We start from the raw sequence: 21,192 nt of genomic DNA on the forward strand, positions 1-21,192 counted from the left end.
TTCATCCTGAGGGTACCTAAGCACCTGTAAAGTCCTCCCACTTTTTTGCTTTTTTACTGATATGGTTTCTTTTGGCCGTGGTGCTGATGGGTCTGGCAATACCAAGTTCAGATTTTCAGATGTAAAAGTTAAAGTGGTTCTAAAGGCAGACAGTTTTTTTTTTTACCTCAAAGCATTCTCTGCATTAATGCAAAAATACCTTCCTTATGCAGCCCCCTCAGCCCCCCCCCCCCATATTTAAATGAGCCTCTCGATCCAGCAATGTGCACAAATGCAGACTCTCTCTCTGCTCTCTCCCTCCTCAATGGCTCAGACACAGCTGGAACCATTGGCCCTGATTCACTATTGGGCGTGGGCGCATATTTATGGGACATCATCCGAGTGACCCGCCCCATGTCACATGCTTGCTGTTCCCGGCTGGCCCCGCCCCATAGCTATATAAGAAATGTCAGACTGTCTCCTGCATTCAGCTAGTTAGCCTCAGCGGAGAGACAGGGTGACATTTCTCAAATAGGTAAGGGGCGGGGATGATGTGCCCGGCTGGCCCCGCCCCATACCTATATAAGAACTGTCAGCTAGCCTCTTCACAAGGCTGGGAGCCTCCGACGGGAGCGGAACCTTTTTTTTTTTTTCTTTTTTCGGGTCCCTGCCGCCGCCGCCGTGATTGACGTTGGATCTACTTCGGGGGACATTGTTTTAATAAAGGACTTGTCAAAGACCCTGTACTGTGTTTTTTTTACACCACACTTAGTTTTTTTGTGAAGGAGTCTGCGGGACCATGTACCGCAGACTCGTTCACGTAGGGGGGGGGGGGGGGCGGGATCTGGGGGCCCCCTTGTTAAAGGGGGCTTCCAGATTCTGATAAGCCCCCCGCCCGCAGACCCCCACAACCACCGGCCAGGGTTGTGGGGAAGAGGCCCTTGTCCTCATCAACATGGGGACAAGGTGCTTTGGGGGGGGAGCCCCCCCTGCCTCAAAGCACCCCCCCATGTTGAGGGCATGTGGCCTGGTATGGTTCAGGAGGGGGGGGGGGGGCGCTCGCTCTTCCCCCCCCTTTCCTGACCTGCCGGGCTGCATGCTCGGATAAGGGTCTGGTATGGATATTGAGGGGGACCCACGCTGTTTTTTTTTTAAATTTCAGCGTGGAGTTCCCCCTTAATACCCATACCAGACCTGAAGGGCTTGGTATGGATGAGAGGGGGGACCCACGCTGTTTTTTTTATTATTTATTTAATTCACGGAAATAATTTAAAATTCAGCTGTCAGTGGGAAACCCCGATGACAGCTGAAACATTCCTTCTGTCCCTGCAGAGAGCTCCGCTATTATATTTGACATTAAAAAGTATAGAGACTGCAACATTGTATCCATTTGTATCCATTCCGGATATAGATGTTTTTATTCGGATACAAATAGATACAATGTTGCAACCTTTATACTTTTTAATGTCAAATATAATAGCGCAGCTCTCTGCAGGGACAGAAGTAATTACTTCGCTATTATATTTGCAGGCCGTAGATGGGGCGAAAATCGAACAATTTTTTTGCCATTGGTGGTAACGTCGGCCCATTGAACAACCGATTTTTTTTTTTTAAAACGGTCAGTTTTCGCCCCATCTAAGGCCTGCATTTTTCTTTTTCTTATTCTTTTTTTTTATTCTTTTTCTTGCAGGTCATGGCTCATGTGCAGATTATTTATCTGTTAAAAGATCAGCCAATTTGCCGATCATTGCAGCTAAAATCGGCCGATCTGCAAAATCGGCCAATTTTTATCCAAATTTACCAATTAAAAAAAGTTGCAAAATCCCCAAAAATGGCTGACCAATTAACCCACTAACGGGCTGAAAATCAGCCGATTTTTTTTGCGGACGATTTTAGACCCATGTAAAGCAGGCCATAGATGGGTCTAAAATCGGCCGATTTTTCTGCCGAAAAGAAAATCGAACGATTTTCGGGCCGTTAGTGGGTTAATTGGTCAGCTGTTTTTCGGGATTTTGGCACATTTTTTTTATCAGTAAATTTGGAACAAAAAATTTTCAACTTTACTGGTAAACAAAATATGCTAAAATCCCAAAAAATGGCTGACCAATTATCCCAATAACGGACGAGGCCCTTGTCCCCATTAACATGGGGACAAGGTGCTTTGGGGGGGAGCCCCCCTTCCCCAAAGCACCCCCCCATGTTGAGGGCAGGTGGCCTGGTATAGTTCAGGAGGGGGGGCGCTCGCTCGTCCCCCCCCCTTTCCTGACCTGCCGGGCTGCATGCTCGGATAAGGGTCTGGTATGGATTTTGGGGGGATCCCCAAGCTGTTTTTTTTTATTTCAGCGTGGAGTTCCCCCTTAATATCCATACCAGATCCGAAGGGCTTGGCATGGATGGGAGGGGGGACCCCACGCTTTTTTTTTTTTTTTTTACATTCAGCTGTCAGTGGGGAACCCCGCTGACAGTTGAAACATTAACACATGGCTGTCGCTCCTACAATCCCGCATGAGTTATGTTATCAACTCATGCAGCATTTTAGTAGCGAAAACCAATGCAGCGCTCATGTTTCAGCTGTCGGCGGAGTTCCCCACTGACAGTTGATGTAAAAGTATTGCAGGGAATTATAAACAATTTGTAAAAAACCCGGCGTGGGGTCCCCCCTCCCATCCATACTAAGCCCTTCGGGTCTCGTATGGATGTTAAGGGGTAACTCCACGCTGAAATTAAATAAAAAACAGCATGGGGTACCCCCCAAAATCCATAACACATACTTATCTGAGCATGCAGCCCAGCAGGTCAGGAAAGGGGGGGGGGACAAGCGAGCGCCTCCCCCCCTCCTGAACCATACCAGGCCACATGCCCATACCAAATTATTCAAACATTTGTAAACAGACCAATTAACTGAAATGGTTTGGCATTTGTACCCCAAATATGACGTTCCCTGAGGCATTGGTAAACCGAGGTACGCCTGTATTAGTATTGCAATCCTTTGTATTGGGATACATAGAACCATCATACATGTGAATTGGCAACATAGCACAACATTTGTGTCACATTGGAGATATCTGGCTAGTTATACTGACCATGCCCAGGGACCTAAGATTGATTCACAGCACAGAAATACAGGCTGGCTTAGCAATGTAGCTCCGTGGATTAGTGGTTAGCACTACTGCCTCACAACTCTCGGGTTGTCGGTTTGAATCCCAACCACGGCAAGGAAGTAGTATGATCTCCGTGTGTGGCTGTCTTCAAATAGATGTTCTGGCAACATCTTTGCTTTCTGTCTAAGTGATCCCTAAAATGTGAATTAGAATGAGGCCTTGTCTGTTGAAACACCTTCAAAGCTGTACCTTATGTGAATGTCATACAATGGGGTAAGATAAGAGCCTGGAGCACTAATAGATTTGATAATGATGGTTTACACTCAACCCACTTTTGTGAAGGATTTGGCAAGCAAAGAGCTGACAGAGAGAGAGAAGAGCGAGCCAGTGAGATGAAGAAGAGTGAGCGAGAAAAACATACTGAAGAGTGATAAAGAGAGACATACAGAAGAGTGAGCGAGAGAGAAGAGCGAGCCAGTGAGACAAAGAAGAGTGAGCGAGAGAGAAAAGACTTGGTTGGTGAATCCACACATCAAACTTGTCACAAATACTGGTATGGATTTTTCCACCAAATGCAAAGCAGACCGCACGCCTTCAAAGATTTATTTCCTTTGTTAATTCTCCTGCTTCGTTCACACTATATGCAAATGAAAATTACTGTTTAAGTTGCCAATTTTACTGTGTTTTCTAGAGAATTACTAACTAGTTGTGTTTTCAGTTGTGTGTAGCATTGCGATTTCTATTTGAGTCTAGATGTTAAATTGCTAATAAATGGCCAAAATCTTCAAATACCTTTGAACTCTCACTGCAACAAATGGCGTACGTTAATACACTCACATTCACATTCATTATATCCAATATCAGGTACCATGTCAATTCACAAATCGCACCTGAAATTGCACACCCTGGATGCGACTTGTCATGCGATTGGCATGGCCAGCAACTTGCCCTTTGCATGGCAAATTGCACACAATGTTACTGGGGGCTAACACCACTGTCACATCTAATCCGATGCGGCAATTGCCCAACTTACAGTGAAGTTGCACGAGTTCACAATCCAATTGGATGTGAACAGAGCCTACAGTGGTCAATAGGGTTTGACTTGGTCTACGATTTGCAAGTCGCCTGTAATGCCAATTGCATGGCAATCGCAAACAATGTTACTGGGGGCTACCCGGTCACATTAAAGCAGATTTCTAAGTGGTGTTATTGACACCACAGTCACATCATGTGACTTGCATAGAAGTTGCATGATTTCAAAGTTAGGGTACATGGTGATTTCAAGTGCAATTTGCAAGACAATCGACACCGATCTCTCAGCAAATTGCATGAAAAGTAGTGTATTCATTACTCTATTATTACTTGCGGCTCCAACCAAGTTTGAACCACAACAATATGAACGCTCCAATAGCGTGCACATTGAGTGGGACTTGGCATGTGATTTGCACAACATGCAAGTTGTAAATCGTCTGCAAAGTCGCACCCTATTGTCTGCTATTAGAGCGACCACATGGGTGCGTTTCAAACACTGATTTCTATAGTAGTACATGTACTACTTTAGTGGCAATTTGCATAGAGATCTGTGTCAGATGTCTTGAAAATTGCATTAAAATGGTCAACTTTACTGTAAGTCGCAGGATTTGTAAATCAGCTTTGCCCAGAGTGTAATGTTTGGTGATGTTTGATTTCTGGAGTGTTTTGCCAATTGATGGGAAATTCACCATACTAGTCAAATCGATTTGTCATTTTCAGTATTGCATACAAGATGTGGTCATGTGACTGTCTTAACTCATGCGAGAATCTGGAGGGAATTGTGACCATAGTAGCAATAACGGTTCCAATTGGGGTTCCCTTTCACATCCCTGCTCAATGTTCTGTTGTATGCTGTACAGGTACATTTCACTGTATATATCTTTCTGATTTGTGGGGCCTGTATACCAAGGGTTAATGCAGGTAGGAAGCGGATTCATCAGGTGAAAACACTTTCACTGACCAAACTAAGGTCAGTGGTGGGTGTGGCTTCATTGGGTGTGGGGCCTTGTTTGGCGCTCCAAATACAACCTAGCTTATATAAAGATGTGCAGTAGGGAGTGATTTGGCCTGTTACTAGGCCGGGTGGTTTGTGACTAAGTCCTTGCTTGTAGTGGTTTGGGGGAGGAAGAGATTTTGTGCTGAATTGCCCCAGACACCACCCAGGCTGTGTTTGGAAGTGGGCTGGAAATGTTTGCATATTTTTGGCCTTGTAAAGTGTTTGTGTGTTTATTGCACAATGATTGTGTTTTTTCTCTTTGCATTGAAAGCCTCACACATGTCAATCGTTTTGTTTAAAATCTGCTCTTGTTTTAATTTTGTTTGCTTATTTAGACTCCAATGCATTTTTCTGACAAACCTGCTGACAAATGTATGTGTAGGGGATTTGTAGAGGTGGGAGGGGATTTGTAGAGGTGGGAGGGGTTTTTTTCACATGCTTTGTTTTCTTGATATTTTGATCTGAAGACTTTTTTTTTTGAATGGATCTTTATACTACGTGATTGTGTAAGTAAATCCTATGTGCATGAAAATGTTACTTGATTCATCTTCCCCTTTGTTTCCTGCTATAACCTGAGCACACACAGTTCACTAGAAGTATCTTTAGATTGTAAGCTCTTATGAGCAGGAGTGTTTTATTTTTGCCACATCAATCCTATTTTTGTGACTCACCAAGATATTGACTGTACCTACTTGTTCCTGCTGACCAAATAAATGACGATATATTTGATCAATAAATATTTGACCGATGTTTTTGTGTTTATTTTATGTTCAATATATGAACAACCTTAATAGTTACTTTGTATACTTATATAATCTGCTCAAATGTAGCTTGTAAGAGCGTGAATATGCAAGTGTGTGCAAACTGGCTTTTTCAAAACCAAAAAAAAAAAACCCACTTGCACCACGATATTGTTATGTACTAATGAATGTCACATTCACTGTGCAGCCAGCTACAGGTTTTCTACAATTCGATTTACAGTAATAAAATAGTCCACACTTTGTTGATTTTTGGCCTTTGGCAACAAATATTAGCCAAGGTTAAAAAAAACAAATCAATAAGAAACACACATTTGCGAAAGCTATCATAGCCGCACATAAAAATGCGCGATTGCAAACAAATAAGCACCAAACAGGTGTCCGCATGGCGCATGAACGGCTATCCTGGAAGTCCGTCATCACGTGCGCGCGCACCCGGAAGTGGTTGTGGGGAGTGTAAGTGGATGACAAGTGGTTGGAGGTTTTGTGTTGGTTGAAAATTTTGATAACCTTATTGGCATTTGGACATGGCGAGAGCACAGTTCTCAACTGAGGAGATGATCCTTATATGTACAGTAAGTGTGGCCATTGCAAACATGTTTATAACATGTGAGGGACAGGTAATTGCAATTTTGTGGGTGGGGCCTAGCAGAATCTCACTTGGTGCACATGCTACTTATCTGTACATTAGCTCCTGGGTATTGATGGGTCAATGATATTAACCACTTGCCTACTGGGTACTCCTACCCCCTTCCTGTCCTGGCCAATTTTCATCTTTCTGCACTGTTACCCTTTGAATGACAATTGTGCGGTCATGCCACATTGTACCCATCTTAAATTTATATCAGTTTTTTCAGACAAATAGAGCTTTCTTTGGGTGGTATTGACTTGCTGCTGTGTGTTTTACTTTTTGCTCGATAAACCACAAAATAGCTCATAATGAATAAAAGTCTGTTTATATTATAACATTTGGTAAACTGGTAATTTAGCAACACTGATGTGCGTTGATGAGGCAGCACTGGTGGGTGGCACTGCTGGCCACAGGTGGGCGGAACTGTTGGGTGGCACTGGTGGGCACTGATCATCGGGGCCGACCCCTGCTTTGATAACTGCTGGTTCTCGGCAGTACTTTCCACACATTCTGATAGCGTGATGAAAGTGCAGCCAAGACCCGGCAAATGCATTTCCCGGTGATCAGCGTGTCATTGGACATGGCTGATCACATGGTAAAAAGCCGCTGTGATTGGCCTTTACCACATCACGTGATCAGCTGTGTCCTTAGGACACAGCAATCACGGAGAGCGCGTTCTGCCAGGATGTCATATGACGCCCTCCCAGAGCTGCCTGGATGCAGTGTAGCGTTATTCGGCTATCTGCGGTCGCCCAATAGGTAACCAGCGCGGCCTTCATGGCTAATCTTTGAATATCTGGACATGTATACTGCGTATAATGCATTACATTCTACAATGTGTTGGTGTACATGGTATTACAGTGTGCAATGCGTTGCTGGATTCTGCATGACAGTGGACAGCGTATCACAGTGTGCAATGCGTAGCTCCATCCTGCATGATAGTGTACAGTGCATTACAGTCTACAATGTGTGGGTGTACACGGTATTACAGTGTATTACAGTGTGCAATGCGTTGTACACTGCAGTGTGCACTAAAGCATTTTACACTCATGCACTGTACACACTAAAGCATTTTACACTCATGCACTGTACACACTAAAGCATTTTACACTCATGCACTGTACACACTAAAGCATTTTACACTCATGCACTGTACACACTAACGCATTTTACACTCATGCACTGTACACACTAACGTATTTGACATTTTTAGTGTGCAATGCGTTAGTGTGCAATGCCTTGGACAGTACAATACATGTGCATACCCTGAAAAAGGGTCCTGCACATTTTTGGCCCGGATGCGGTGCAATTTGAGGTGTGCAAAATGTTTGTCTCTAATTGCAACGCACACAAATTGCATGTGATTTGCCCAGGAGTGCGGTGTTAGACCACAATGCATGTATGTGAAGCCAGAATAAAAGGATGTGGATTTTGTCTACTTTTACTTGCGCATGTTAACATTATGTAAGTGCATTTTTTTTCTGTTTAACATGCTATAGAAATGCAACATGCATTTGGATGGAGTGTTTTTGTATATGCATTTTGGAAGTATTCTAAACACACATTGACCCTAGGGCCACACCATATCTTATGCAGGCCATAGATGGGTCGAAAATTGGCCGATTTTTCGTCCGAAAATAAAATCGGCCGATTTTCGGATCGTTAGTGGGCTATTTGTTCGGCCGTTTTTCGGTATTTTGGCAGATTTTTTTTTTCGGTAAAGTTGGAAAAAAAAACGGCCGAATTTGCCGATCGGCCGATTTTCGCGGCAATGATGGGCAAATTGGCCGATTTTTTACTGATAAAAAATCTGCACATGAGCAGTGACCTGCAAGAGGAAGACAAAAAGAAGAAAAAGAAGAAGAGGATGAAGAAGAGGATGATGATGAAGAAGAAGAAGAGGATGATGATGATGAAGAAGAAGAAGAGGATGAAGAAGAAGAAGAAGAGGATGATGATGAAGAAGAAGAAGAAGAAGAGGATGATGATGATGATGAAGAAGAAGAAGAGGATGATGATGATGAAGAAGAGGATGATGATGATGATGATGATGAAGAAGAAGAAGATGAAGAAGAGGATGATGATGAAGAGGATGATGATGATGAAGATGATGAAGAAGAGGATGATGATGATGATGAAGAAGAAGAGGATGATGATGATGATGATGAAGAAGAAGAGGATGATGATGAAGAAGAAGAAGAAGAAGAGGATGATGAAGAAGAAGAAGAAGAGGATGATGATGATGATGAAGAGGATGATGATGAAGAAGAAGAAGAGGATGATGATGAAGAAGAAGAAGAAGAAGAAGATGATGATGAAGAGGAGGATGATGATGAAGAAGAATAAGAGGATGATGATGAAGAAGAAGAAGAAGAAGAGGATGATGATGATCAAGATGATGAAGAAGAAGAGGATGAAGAAGAAGAGGATGAAGATGATGAAGAAGAAGAGGATTATGATGAAAAAGAAGAAGAGGATGATGATGAAAAAGAAGAAGAGGATGATGATGAAGAAGAAGAAGAAGAAGAAGAAGGATGAAAAATGAGAGGAATTCCAGTATGGCAAAAAGTGTCCCTGCAGAGAGCTCCGCTATTTCTTTGACAGTTCCTTGACATTTACAGCGGTTGCAACATTGTATCTATTTGTTTCCGAATAAAAACATCTGTATCCTAAATGGATACAAATAGATACATTGTTGCAACCGCTGTAAATGTCAAGGAACTGTCAAAGAAATAGCGGAGCTCTCTGCAGGGACACTTTTTGCCGGCTGTAGACGGGATGAAAATCGGCCGATTTTTTTTTTACCATTGCTGGCAACGTCGGCCGCTTGAACAACCAATTTTTCATTTTTTAAAAGAAAAATCGGCCGTTTTTCTCCCCGTCTATGGTCTGCATAAGCATTAGTGTGCCTGGGGGAGGGGGGGACCTTTGGCCTTTCCAAACACAGTAGATGCTCCAAGAATGTTTCCTTGAACTCTTGAAATGGTTAAAAAGGAAAGACACTCTAGATAGCCTGCACTGAGAATTGACTGTCATGATGACGTGTCAATGATTATTTGCTCTCATTTTTCAGGAGTGGTACTGCTTGCGGTTGAAGCTGGTAGAAATCCACCTTCACGTCCTCCACTCACCTTCACTCGTGGCCAGTGGATATTTTGTGGCCGCAGGCAAGAACTGGCATCGAGGACCTGCATAATGACCCTGGCATGCCAGAGGTGGTTTGGAAGCAGCACAGCAATTTGACCATCCCTTTCCTCTATGTTGGTTTTAGGGTGCAGAATTGCTTCTCGTTGGTGAACGGACTGTCGCCGGATATCAGAGTCCCCATATTTTCAAGATATGTTTTAGCCATGTTGGCTTATTTTTATGTTATTTTCCAAGTGTGTCGCACCTAACCGCACAGTAGTGTGGTGCCATGCGTATTTGTGGCTGGGAATGGGGCTGTTTTTAATAGACGTGTGTAGGTGCAACAACGTTTTCATCATGGTACCTGCGCACATCTACACAGGGCATTGCATTTCTTTGCTGTGCTGGAAAATGTGTGTTCTTGCATGCGTTTCTGCACCACCAATGGTGTGAACAAGTCCTAAGGGCCGGTTCACACTATAGAAACAGTCTAGATGTGTTCCTGATGGGTTTTTTTCATGCCCTTTTGGCATGCATGTTTAGTGTGTTCCAGTACATTTTGAATGCGTTTTGGACATGTTTACATTGCATTTTTATATCCCTTCCACTTATTTTTTTCTATTTTCTTTGTATTCAATGTAGTTAGGGACATGTGCGTTTTAGTACATTCAAGGACGTTTCAATGTGTTCCAGTACAGTTCTGTGCAGAAACAATGCAGCGTGGTCAACTTTGTTTACAGCACCTGCAATGCACTGAAAATGCAAGTGCTGATGTGAACTATGACATTGACAACCATATAACCTTCTTTCTGTGCGTTTGTGATGCCGAAAAAGCAACTGAAACACATGTAGTGTGAACTGGCCCTAAAGTTTATTAGAGGTCAGGGAACGGGACTGACCAGGAATTGTGAATTCAATCAGACTAGTGGTGAGATACAATCAGCAATTGTATAATAATGTGAGATCTGAGCTGTAGCTGATAGAAAATGAGACACATTCACTTGATCAGTAAATAGATAGTTAAAGAGTGGGGCGGTGATCCATAGATTTGCATATGGGACAGGTGATGGCGGGGTGGGGGAGGGGGTCAAGTTGTATAAGGAGACAGATTTAAAAGAGAAAAATGTTATAATGAAATATACACGACATGAAACTTGCACATTTCCTAATTGGCAGAAGAGTACATTCATCCACTTTCTAGTCATTAGGCAAAATCATAATTGTTTGATCAATATTCCTGGCACTGACACAACCCAGAAAATTGATCTCCATTTTTTAGGATGTAGCCATGACCAGGATTAGAACCCATGACCCAAGTGCTGTAAGTTCTGAGCTCTAACCACTAAACCACTGTGGGAGACAGAGTTTGAGCTATAATGTAGAATAGTTCCATTGTTTGAAAATGATAGAGCGAGCTCTGGTCACATGATATAGACTACTAAAATGGTATTACACAAGATAAATATAACCACGAACAGTAGTGCATGAACTCGTGAAAGGTCATCCCCCCCTGTGACAGTGTACTACACTATTGAGCACCTTTCTGGCTCCTGTGGCTGAGCTAATTCCTCCCCAGGACCATTTGGGCACCCACCCTGATGGATGGATGGATGGAGCTGGATGACTAACCCATAACTGCCAGCATACCGCTGCACCCCCAGATGTGTGGAGTGTATAACCCATACACATTAATACTTTTGTTCTGGTGAGTGTAGACCAGTCCCAAGGGTGGTTTACCTTTCACAAGTTCATGCACTACTGTCCGTCACGGAGAGACCACACGTGCCATTCATAGGCACTCCCTGAGTTGGTACTCTCACACCAAGGACATTCCATTATTCAGGAATGATTCTATGAACTTATTTTAGCACCATTTACAATATTACATCATTGTTGCAATTCTTTGCACTTTTTGGTTTTTACATGCGTTCATTATTGATCACATGCATTTATAGCGCTGCACTTGTCTTTACCATAGAATAGTTACGTGATTAAAGAGAATGAAGATATATAATTATATTGGGAAATTAGAAGTATATAAATTATTTGAGATATAAGTGTGTAAATGTTTAACATTTGAGTACAGAATGTATGACATTCATTAGTAAATGCATTAGTTTCCTGATCATTTTGGAGACACAGCAAGAAAATAAATAGAAGAAAATAGAAAATTCTAATACAGGTGTATTTATAACATTCTAAGAATTCTTTTGCCATCATGAAAACGCCAATGTAAATAAAGCCCGCGCTTGTGCGCCATCTAGCGAACATATCCGGTATTGCACCTAAAAATGTGCCAGTGATAGCAAAGTAGTCAATAGACGCTCGTCAATGAGCTTGCTAGACGCTGGTCAGACGACTGATTGATTGACCGGAGTCTGCCTGAATGGTCAGTCTCTGCTATTACACTCACATCTTAGTGAATCAGGGCCATTGTGTCCTGAGACTGTCAATCACAGCCATCTGTCTATTATCTATCTATTATCTATCTATTATCTATCTATCTATCTATCTATCTATCTATCTATCTATCTATCTATCTATCTATCTATTATCTATCTATCTATCTATCTATCTATCTATTATCTATCTATCTATCTATCTATTATCTATCTATCTATCTATCTATCTATCTATCTATCTATCTATTATCTATCTATTATCTATCTATCTATCTATCTATTATCTATCTATCTATCTATCTATCTATCTATCTATCTATCTATTATCTATCTATCTATCTATCTATTATCTATCTATCTATCTATTATCTATCTATTATCTATCTATCTATCTATCTATCATCTATCTATTATCTATTATCTATTATCTATCTATCTATTATCTATCTATCTATCTATTATCTATCTATCTATTATCTATCTATCTATCTATCTATCTATCTATCTATCTATCTATCTATCTATCTATCTATTATCTATCTATCTATTATCTATCTATCTATCTATCTATCTATCTATCTATTATCTATCTATCTATCTATCTATCTATCTATCTATCTATTATCTATCTATTATCTATCTATCTATCTATCTATCTATCTATCTATCTATCTATCTATCTATTATCTATCTATCTATCTATTATCTATCTATCTATCTATTATCTATCTATCTATCTATCTATCTATCTATCTATCTATCTATCTATCTATTTATTATCTATCTATTATCTATTATCTATCTATCTATCTATCTATCTATCTATCTATCTATTATCTATCTATCTATCTATCTATCTATCTATCTATCTATCTATTATCTATCTATCTATCTATCTATCTATCTATCTATCTATCTATCTATCTATTATCTATCTATTATCTATCTATCTATTATCTATCTATCTATCTATTATCTATCTATCTATCTATCTATCTATCTATCTATCTATCTATCTATCTATTATCTATCTATCTATCTATTATCTATCTATCTATCTATCTATCTATCTATCTATCTATCTATTATCTATCTATCTATCTATCTATCTATCTATCTATCTATTATCTATCTATCTATCTATCTATCTATCTATCTATCTATCTATCTATTATCTATCTATCTATCTATCTATCTATCTATTATCTATCTATCTATCTATCTATCTATCTATCTATCTATTATCTATCTATTATCTATCTATCTATTATCTATCTATCTATCTATTATCTATCTATCTATCTATCTATCTATCTATCTATCTATTATCTATCTATCTATCTATTATCTATCTATCTATCTATCTATCTATCTATCTATCTATCTATCTATCTATCTATTATCTATCTATCTATCTATCTATCTATTATCTATCTATCTATCTATCTATCTATCTATCTATTATCTATCTATCTATCTATCTATCTATCTATCTATTATCTATCTATCTATCTATCTATCTATCTATCTATCTATTATCTATCTATCTATCTATCTATTATCTATCTATCTATTATCTATCTATCTATTATCTATCTATCTATCTATCTATCTATCTATCTATCTATCTATCTATCTATTATCTATCTATCTATCTATCTATCTATCTATCTATCTATTATCTATCTATCTATTATCTATCTATCTATCTATCTATCTATCTATCTATCTATCTATCTATTATCTATCTATCTATCTATTATCTATCTATCTATCTATTATCTATCTATCTATCTATCTATCTATCTATCTATCTATCTATTATCTATCTATCTATCTATCTATCTATCTATCTATCTATTATCTATCTATCTATCTATCTATCTATTATCTATCTATCTATCTATCTATCTATCTATCTATCTATCTATCTATCTATTATCTATCTATCTATCTATCTATCTATCTATCTATCTATCTATCTACTATCTATCTATCTATCTATCTATCTATCTATCTATTATCTATCTATCTATCTATCTATCTATCTATCTATCTATCTATCTATCTATTATCTATCTATCTATCTATCTATCTATCTATCTATCTATCTATTATCTATCTATCTATCTATCTATCTATCTATCTATCTATCTATCTATCTATCACAGCAAGTAAGAGGACATTTCCCCAATAGCGTGTTAGAAAGCAATAATGCCTTTAGAACTGTGTGATCCCTTCCCCCCTTACGTGTTATTAAAGGTTTTATAGATTTTTGGGATAGACAAGAGAAAAGGGGAACCCTAGAGGAATACAAAAGCAATTTAACGACACAGCAATGAATTTCAGCTATTTTATTAATATGTATCAGAATATAACTACCTGATAAAAAAGAATGATTTTTGGAATTAGAAATTGTAAAATTTTCAATCACACTCACTACAGACAGGAAAACATGAATCTGAACTATTTTTTTCCTTTTGAAATACATATTTAAGTCTCTGTGCTCCTCCAGCTTCTGGTCCAGAATCTTCTCAGAATGATCCTTCTCAGCTTGTTGCTGGCCTGGAAGATGATGGCTGCCTCAGCTGATGAAGATAATGTCAGAAAAGCCCAACTGGCCATAGCTATTGGGTCTGTGTGATTTATGGGTTTTCCAATTAAAAAAATCAACCGAGAAATGAAGAAGGAGGTGAACATGAGAAGTAAGAAGAAGATTGTCCTCAGTGCCGTGACATGAGCCTGAAGATTTGGACGTGTTGATCCAGAGTCGTTATTCTTCACCCTCCAGACGTGTCTGAGCAGAAAGGAGGAAGTGAGGACCAGGCACAGGAGACTGAGGGAGAATGGCAGAACGACGCCTAGGAAGGTCACTGGCACAAAATAGGAAAAATCGAAACCGGGAAAGAAATTGGTAATTGAGGCTTCAACTGTACTGTTCTCAGAAAACTGGATAGTATTGTCTACATTCAAAGTCCAGATGGCTGGAGCGCTCACAATAAATATCCAAAGAGCTGTCAGGAGAAGAACTTCAATCAAGAAATTGGACACAATTCTCTTTAACCAGATGAAGAACCCATAGCTGAGATTGGTGATGCTGGTACAGTAATGAGCCGAGAGCCAGACGGTCAACCAGAAGCTGTAATATTTTAGGAAGTATATTAATGCCTTTATGATTGAGTATACTTCGTTAATGTATAAGACTGCTGGAGAAAACACCCAGAGCATTGCTTGTAGACCCATCACACACTGGAGGAGAATATTCACCATTCCCTTAGCCAGAAAGATCACATCGGTGGGACTCAACTTCTCCTTCTTCCTGATGCTGTCCAGGTTAACCATCACAATACAAGTGTTAGGAGGTATTCCCAAGCCGATTCCTATGATTGTAAAGATAAAAGTATAGTAGAACCTCGGAGTCAACATATTTTGGCTTTGGTGTGTGAGCTCCAGACAGAAATGACGGCACACACCCCGTGGAAGCAGATAGAGTGATGAGGTTAGAGATTGAACTATGAAAATAGTCTTTAGATTCAGCTCTCGGTTGACTTTGCATAAACGCGATGGATCTAAATTTAACACCAACGTGAAAAGTACTCATTGTACCATATACTCCATCTTGAAATCTTTTCCATTATATTTAACCACTTCAGGACTAGCGGTTGGCAGTACCGTACCAACCATTATGTACACTCAGCATAGTATTCCTGGTGATTTGGCGGATCAATGTGGGGACACACAAGGTTTTTCATGGACAGTGTCCCCTACAAATTTTCTTCTATAGGGAATTCTGACTGAAGACAGAAGAGGTCATGTTATTGTCAGTGCACAGTGCAGACCGTATCCCACGCCCCCCATCACAAGAAAACTATGTTTCTAGCAAAAAAGAATAGAAGTTATCTACAGATTTTTTTTAATCTAACATTAGGCAACAGAACATTACAAAACATGAACCCGGCTTATAGAAATAATGTGTTTGCATGGTGTAGGTAAGTAGGAAATAATAGGGGGGGACTTGGGATTAGAGGTTACGGGACATTTTATAGAAAACAATCCTTATTACAAATCAGTGGCTTCCTCTGTGGTAACATTCAGTGATCACCACCCATTCAGTGGTCACCACCCATTCAGTCGTCACCACCCATTCAGTCGTCACCACCCATTCAGTGGTCACCACCCATTCAGTGATCACCACCCATTCAGTGGTCACCACCCATTCAGTCATCACCACCCATTCAGTCATCACCACCCATTCAGTGGTCACCACCCATTCAATGATCACCACCCATTCAGTGGTCACCACCCATTCAGTGATCACCACCCATTCAGTGGTCACCACCCATTCAGTCGTCACCACCCATTCAGTCGTCACCACCCATTCAGTGGTCACCACCCATTCAGTGATCACCACCCATTCAGTGGTCACCACCCATTCAGTGATCACCACCCATTCAGTGGTCACCACCCATTCAGTGATCACCACCCATTCAGTGGTCACCACCCATTCAGTCATCACCACCCATTCAGTCGTCACCACCCATTCAGTGGTCACCACCCATTCAGTGATCACCACCCATTCAGTGGTCACCACCCATTCAGTGATCACCACCCATTCAGTGGTCACCACCCATTCAGTCATCACCACCCATTCAGTGGTCACCACCCATTCAGTGGTCACCACCCATTCAGTGGTCACCACCCATACGCCATGCTTTCTTTATGGTTATCCAGTGCTGAAGAAACTAAAGACCTCCAGGTCCTTATCTGTTACTCTTGGGCTTTCCACTGTCAACAACAACCTCTTCCGATCAGCTAAAATGATTGCATTTTAAATGTCAGTAAAGGGTTAAAGTGGTTGTAAAGGCTCGAGTTTCTTTTACCTTCATGGATTCCATCATGAAGGTAAAAAAACCTGTGTGCAGTGGTGCCCCCAGCCCCCTCAATACTTACCTGAGCCCCTTTGAGATCCAGCAATTTGCATGACAGCCCTGGCTATCCTTGGTCTCTGACTCCTCATTGGCTGAGACAGCAAGTGGGAGCCATTGGCTCGCACTGCTGTCAATTGCACCCATTCAGCCAATGAGGAGAGAGGAAGGCAGGACCAAGCCGCGGCTCTGTGTGTTAATGGGCAGACGGAGCAGCGGGGGCCGTCATAGCAAGCTGCTTGCTGTGGGGCCACCCAACAGAAAGGAGGAGCCACGAGAGCTAAGAAGAGGAGGATCCAGTCTGCTCTGTACAAAACCATTACACAGAGCAGGTACTGTAAGTATAGACAGGTTTTTTGTTATTTTACAAAAATTAAATTAGCCTTTATTATCAGTTTGTCAGTTAAATAAACAACATTTAAAAAGATCAGAAATTTTAAATTAAAGTCGATTGTACCCCCAAATCAGAGTAGATTACAAAAAAATTGCCCTCGACTTGTGTTGGAACTGAATGGCAAAAACACATAATTTGTTGAAATGTCACATCTTTACTTTTTTTCGACATATAAAAGTCCAGTTCCTTAAAAAGTTACGTTTCAATGAAATATCATATCATGACAGTATCACATCACCAACATACAGCACAATACATGAAACACAGTTTCTATCATAAAATGGATGCGTTTTGGAGTCAGTTATCTCCTTCCTCTGGGATAGCTCTGTAGTGGAGGGGATGTGATAGTCAGTAAATGGAAACAAACTACACGCCAGTCAGAAAATCAATTCCTTAACTCTTAACTCCCACCACAAAGGATATTGACCAGGCCGGGCCCCTACAGCTAGTACTGGGGCCATATATATCACATCATTCTAAAAGGGTCAGAAAAAGTATTGTATGTTGGTGATGTAATACTGCCATGATATGAATGTTCATTAAAACATGTAACTTTGTAAGGAAGTTTTATATGTTGAAAACAAATAAAGATGTATGTAACATTTTAACAAATTATGTGTTTTTGCCAGTAAAATCCCATGCAAATCAAGTGCGGGGAGTTCTTTTTAATACATTTTTGGGATGTAGGCAGATATAAGTAATAATCACCAAATCAGAATAAAGCAGCCTGAAAGATCACATACTAGACTGGAGCTTTTTGGAAATATTGATGATAATGACAAGGATGATAATAATGATTTTTGTCAATACTAGAATTATTAATTGTATTTCTATATTACACTGTTCAACAAATTTTTATTTTTTGCCAGTTTTGGAAACAAAAGGGTCCATTTCTTAATGAATTTCACATTCTGAGTTCAAATATAACAATGAAATGTGTCAATTGGCTCTAGTTTTTCTGTAAACGGAAAGTTTTCTACTATAGGCGTAATGACTACATAATGCACAATAATTATATAGATAGATGTCTTTCCACAAATATAAAGCAAGTGATATTGACTACATAACAAAGCCTAAATGGCAGAATATATTGCATAGGATTACCAAGAAAAATTATAGCCATAAGCTAAGTTGAATCATTTTAATACTTAGGATTCTCACTAGTTTTGTCTTCAGTTTGTGTCGGTTTTGCTTCTCTTGGCTTTTCTCTTGTATTCGAGGAAAGGGCTATCTCTTACAACTGCACGTGACTACACGCTTCAGGTTCTTCCTCACTTGACTCCACCACGAAGGATTCTGGTGCTTTAGGAATTGGTAGCCCCTCTCCATGAGGAACTGGACGTATTGCCGATGGAATATTTGGATAGTGCACAGATAACTTTTTCTTCTTATTTAGCCCTTTTACCCATACAAAAGTAACAATTACTAACATGATCTGTTGGCTCTCTCCAAATCATTGGCACAGCGAAAGGCATAGATGCCTTTTTTCCATTCAACCATTGCTCCAGTGCCGTCCCACAAGAATTGCAGCATATATGTGGTGCCCAGCTCTTGTCCTGGTCTCCTATCTTGCAGCCAAAATACAAGTTGTAGGCTTTCTTAATCATTCCTGTTATCCTCCTTTTTTGTGAGATAAAAGTTATTTCACCGCAGATATAGCAGAAATTATCTGCTTTATTCACACAAGTTCGAGGCATTACTGAGTAGCCTATAGAAGCAGAAAACGAAATGTAAAGACAAACTCCAATCAGCTACAGATACTGCAGCTTTTATGCAGTGAAGTGATGCAATTAAAGGCTAATATTGCATCATCTCAGTATACATGACATTTTCTATTGGTCACCAGTATCAATTGCGCAATATGCAGCTGAAGTTGCATCATAATTTTGAATGGCTTACGTCATTAGATGGGTGAATATATCATGGAAACTAGAGCCAATCAACATTTTTTAGGGTCATTTTCGTTTTCAGCACCCCAAAATTATGTAAGATTAGCTAATTTTATGCCCAAAACTTTTTACCTGTTGAACAGTGTTATTAGTCCTTAAAAAAAAAAACAAATATATATATATATAGTTCCAAAGGTAGCCATTAGAGATGAGCGAAGTATTCAAAAATTCGATTCGACTGATTCGGCGAATTCGTGAAAAAAAATCAATTCGAGTTGAATATATCCACTGCGATTTTAACTTATAAAAGGGTGTTTCTAGGCTTCAGAGAGCCTTTATATTAGTGCAGAACACTGTACCTTTAATTTAAATGCCCTTGGAGTCTGCTGGGGAAGAGAAATAATACTGTCAGTCAGTATGACATGCAGATGAGTGCCGTCGATCTTAGAATCACCGCACACTTCACTCATTTGGGCAGTCACGGGGCCAAAACCAGAGTGTGGAGCCACAGTGTGGCGGTGGAGGCAGCAGCAATGGGAGGCCATACAGCACCCTATGACAAAATGGAACCCACCAGCAGTGTGAGGAGACCTGAAAGTGGCACATGGCAGAGTGTGGCGATGGAAACAGCAGCAATGGGAGGCCGTACAGGGACCCACGCTGCTGGTGGAGCTGCCACTGCTCCTACCACCCCACCCCTCCCCTGCTGCCATGGCAGCGGAACGCGAGCGCACAGGGCCCACAGTGTCTGAGGATGGACGTTGGCGCAGAAAGGCAGAGACCAACTGACTACATAGGTGGTTTTTATAGTACGTAATTTTGGCCTCCCTCTCAGCAGGTGTGAAAAAGGCCACCATTTTGGAACGGTAGCGAGGGTCCAACAAGGTGGACAGCCAAAAGTCATCCCTCTGTCTGATGGTTATTATTCGGCTGTCGCTACGCAAGCAACCGAGCATGCTATGGGCCATTTGTGCCAAGGAATGCGAGGGACTCCCTGCCTCCATCTCCACAGCATACTGCCACGGTGCGTCTGGGTCCTCTGTCTCCTCCTCCTCCTCCTCTACCAGATGCTCCTGCTCCTCCACTCCTGTCCGCTGAGTGGAAAAACCACCCATTTCACTCAATAATTCCTGAGCACCAATGTCCTCCTCTACCTCCTCCTCTTCTTCCTGTCCTGCCCCCACAGGGGTCATGTGGCGTTGAGATCTGTGCGCCACGTCTACCGCACCCTGACCAGCCATTGTTAACAGCATTTGTTCCAGGACGTGCAACAGAGGAATGACGTCGTTCATCCCATAGTCCTGCCGACTCACGAATAGCGTGGCCTCCTCAAAGGGCCTGAGCAAGCGGCAGGTGTCATGCATGAGCTGCCAATGGCTGACATCGAAGTTACACAGGGAGTACCTTTATCCGCTTGTAACATCAGGAAATCGGTGATGGCCTTTCGCTGTTCGTAAAGGCGGTCTAACATATGTAGGGTTGAATTCCACCTTGTTGCAACGTCACAGCATGAGGAGTCGGTACAGGGGCCCATGGCAGATTAGGGGCCTGGCCGCAGCAATGTGAGGCCCGTAATCTGCCAGCACCCTATGACAAATTGGAATCCAGCAGCAGTGTGAGGAGACCTGAAAGTGGCACATGGCAGAGTGTGGCGATGGAGACAGCAGCAATGGAAGGCCGTGCAGGGACCCATGAGACACTGTGGACCTGGCAGCAGCGTGAGGAGGTGGTACAGGGGCCCATGGCAGATTAGGGGCCTGGCCGCAGCAATGTGAGGCCCGTAATCTGCCAGCATCCTATGACAAAATGGAACCCAGCAGCAGTGTGAGGAGACCTGAAAGTGGCACATGGCAGAGTGTGGCGATGAAGACAGCAGCAATGGGAGGCCGTACAGGGACCCATGAGACACTGTGGACCTGGCAGCAGCGTGAGGAGGCGGTACAGGGGCCCATGGCAGA

At 41.2% G+C, this 21,192-nt stretch overlaps 1 protein-coding gene across 1 annotated transcript; it reads right to left on the reverse strand.

Moving 5' to 3' along the window:
• Positions 1 to 14,519: 14,519 nt before the first annotated feature.
• Positions 14,520 to 15,452, reverse strand: LOC149470638 (taste receptor type 2 member 40-like). Its single transcript, XM_089661088.1, has one exon. It carries the CDS (start codon positions 15,450 to 15,452, stop codon positions 14,520 to 14,522), a length of 933 nt encoding a protein of 310 aa, XP_089517214.1.
• Between the last annotated feature and the right edge of the window lie 5,740 nt (positions 15,453 to 21,192).

This window comes from Staurois parvus, unplaced genomic scaffold (assembly GCF_062004578.1).
Source record: "Staurois parvus isolate SC_StPar_1 unplaced genomic scaffold, SC_StPar_1.0 ptg000034l, whole genome shotgun sequence".
Taxonomy (NCBI): domain Eukaryota; kingdom Metazoa; phylum Chordata; class Amphibia; order Anura; family Ranidae; genus Staurois; species Staurois parvus.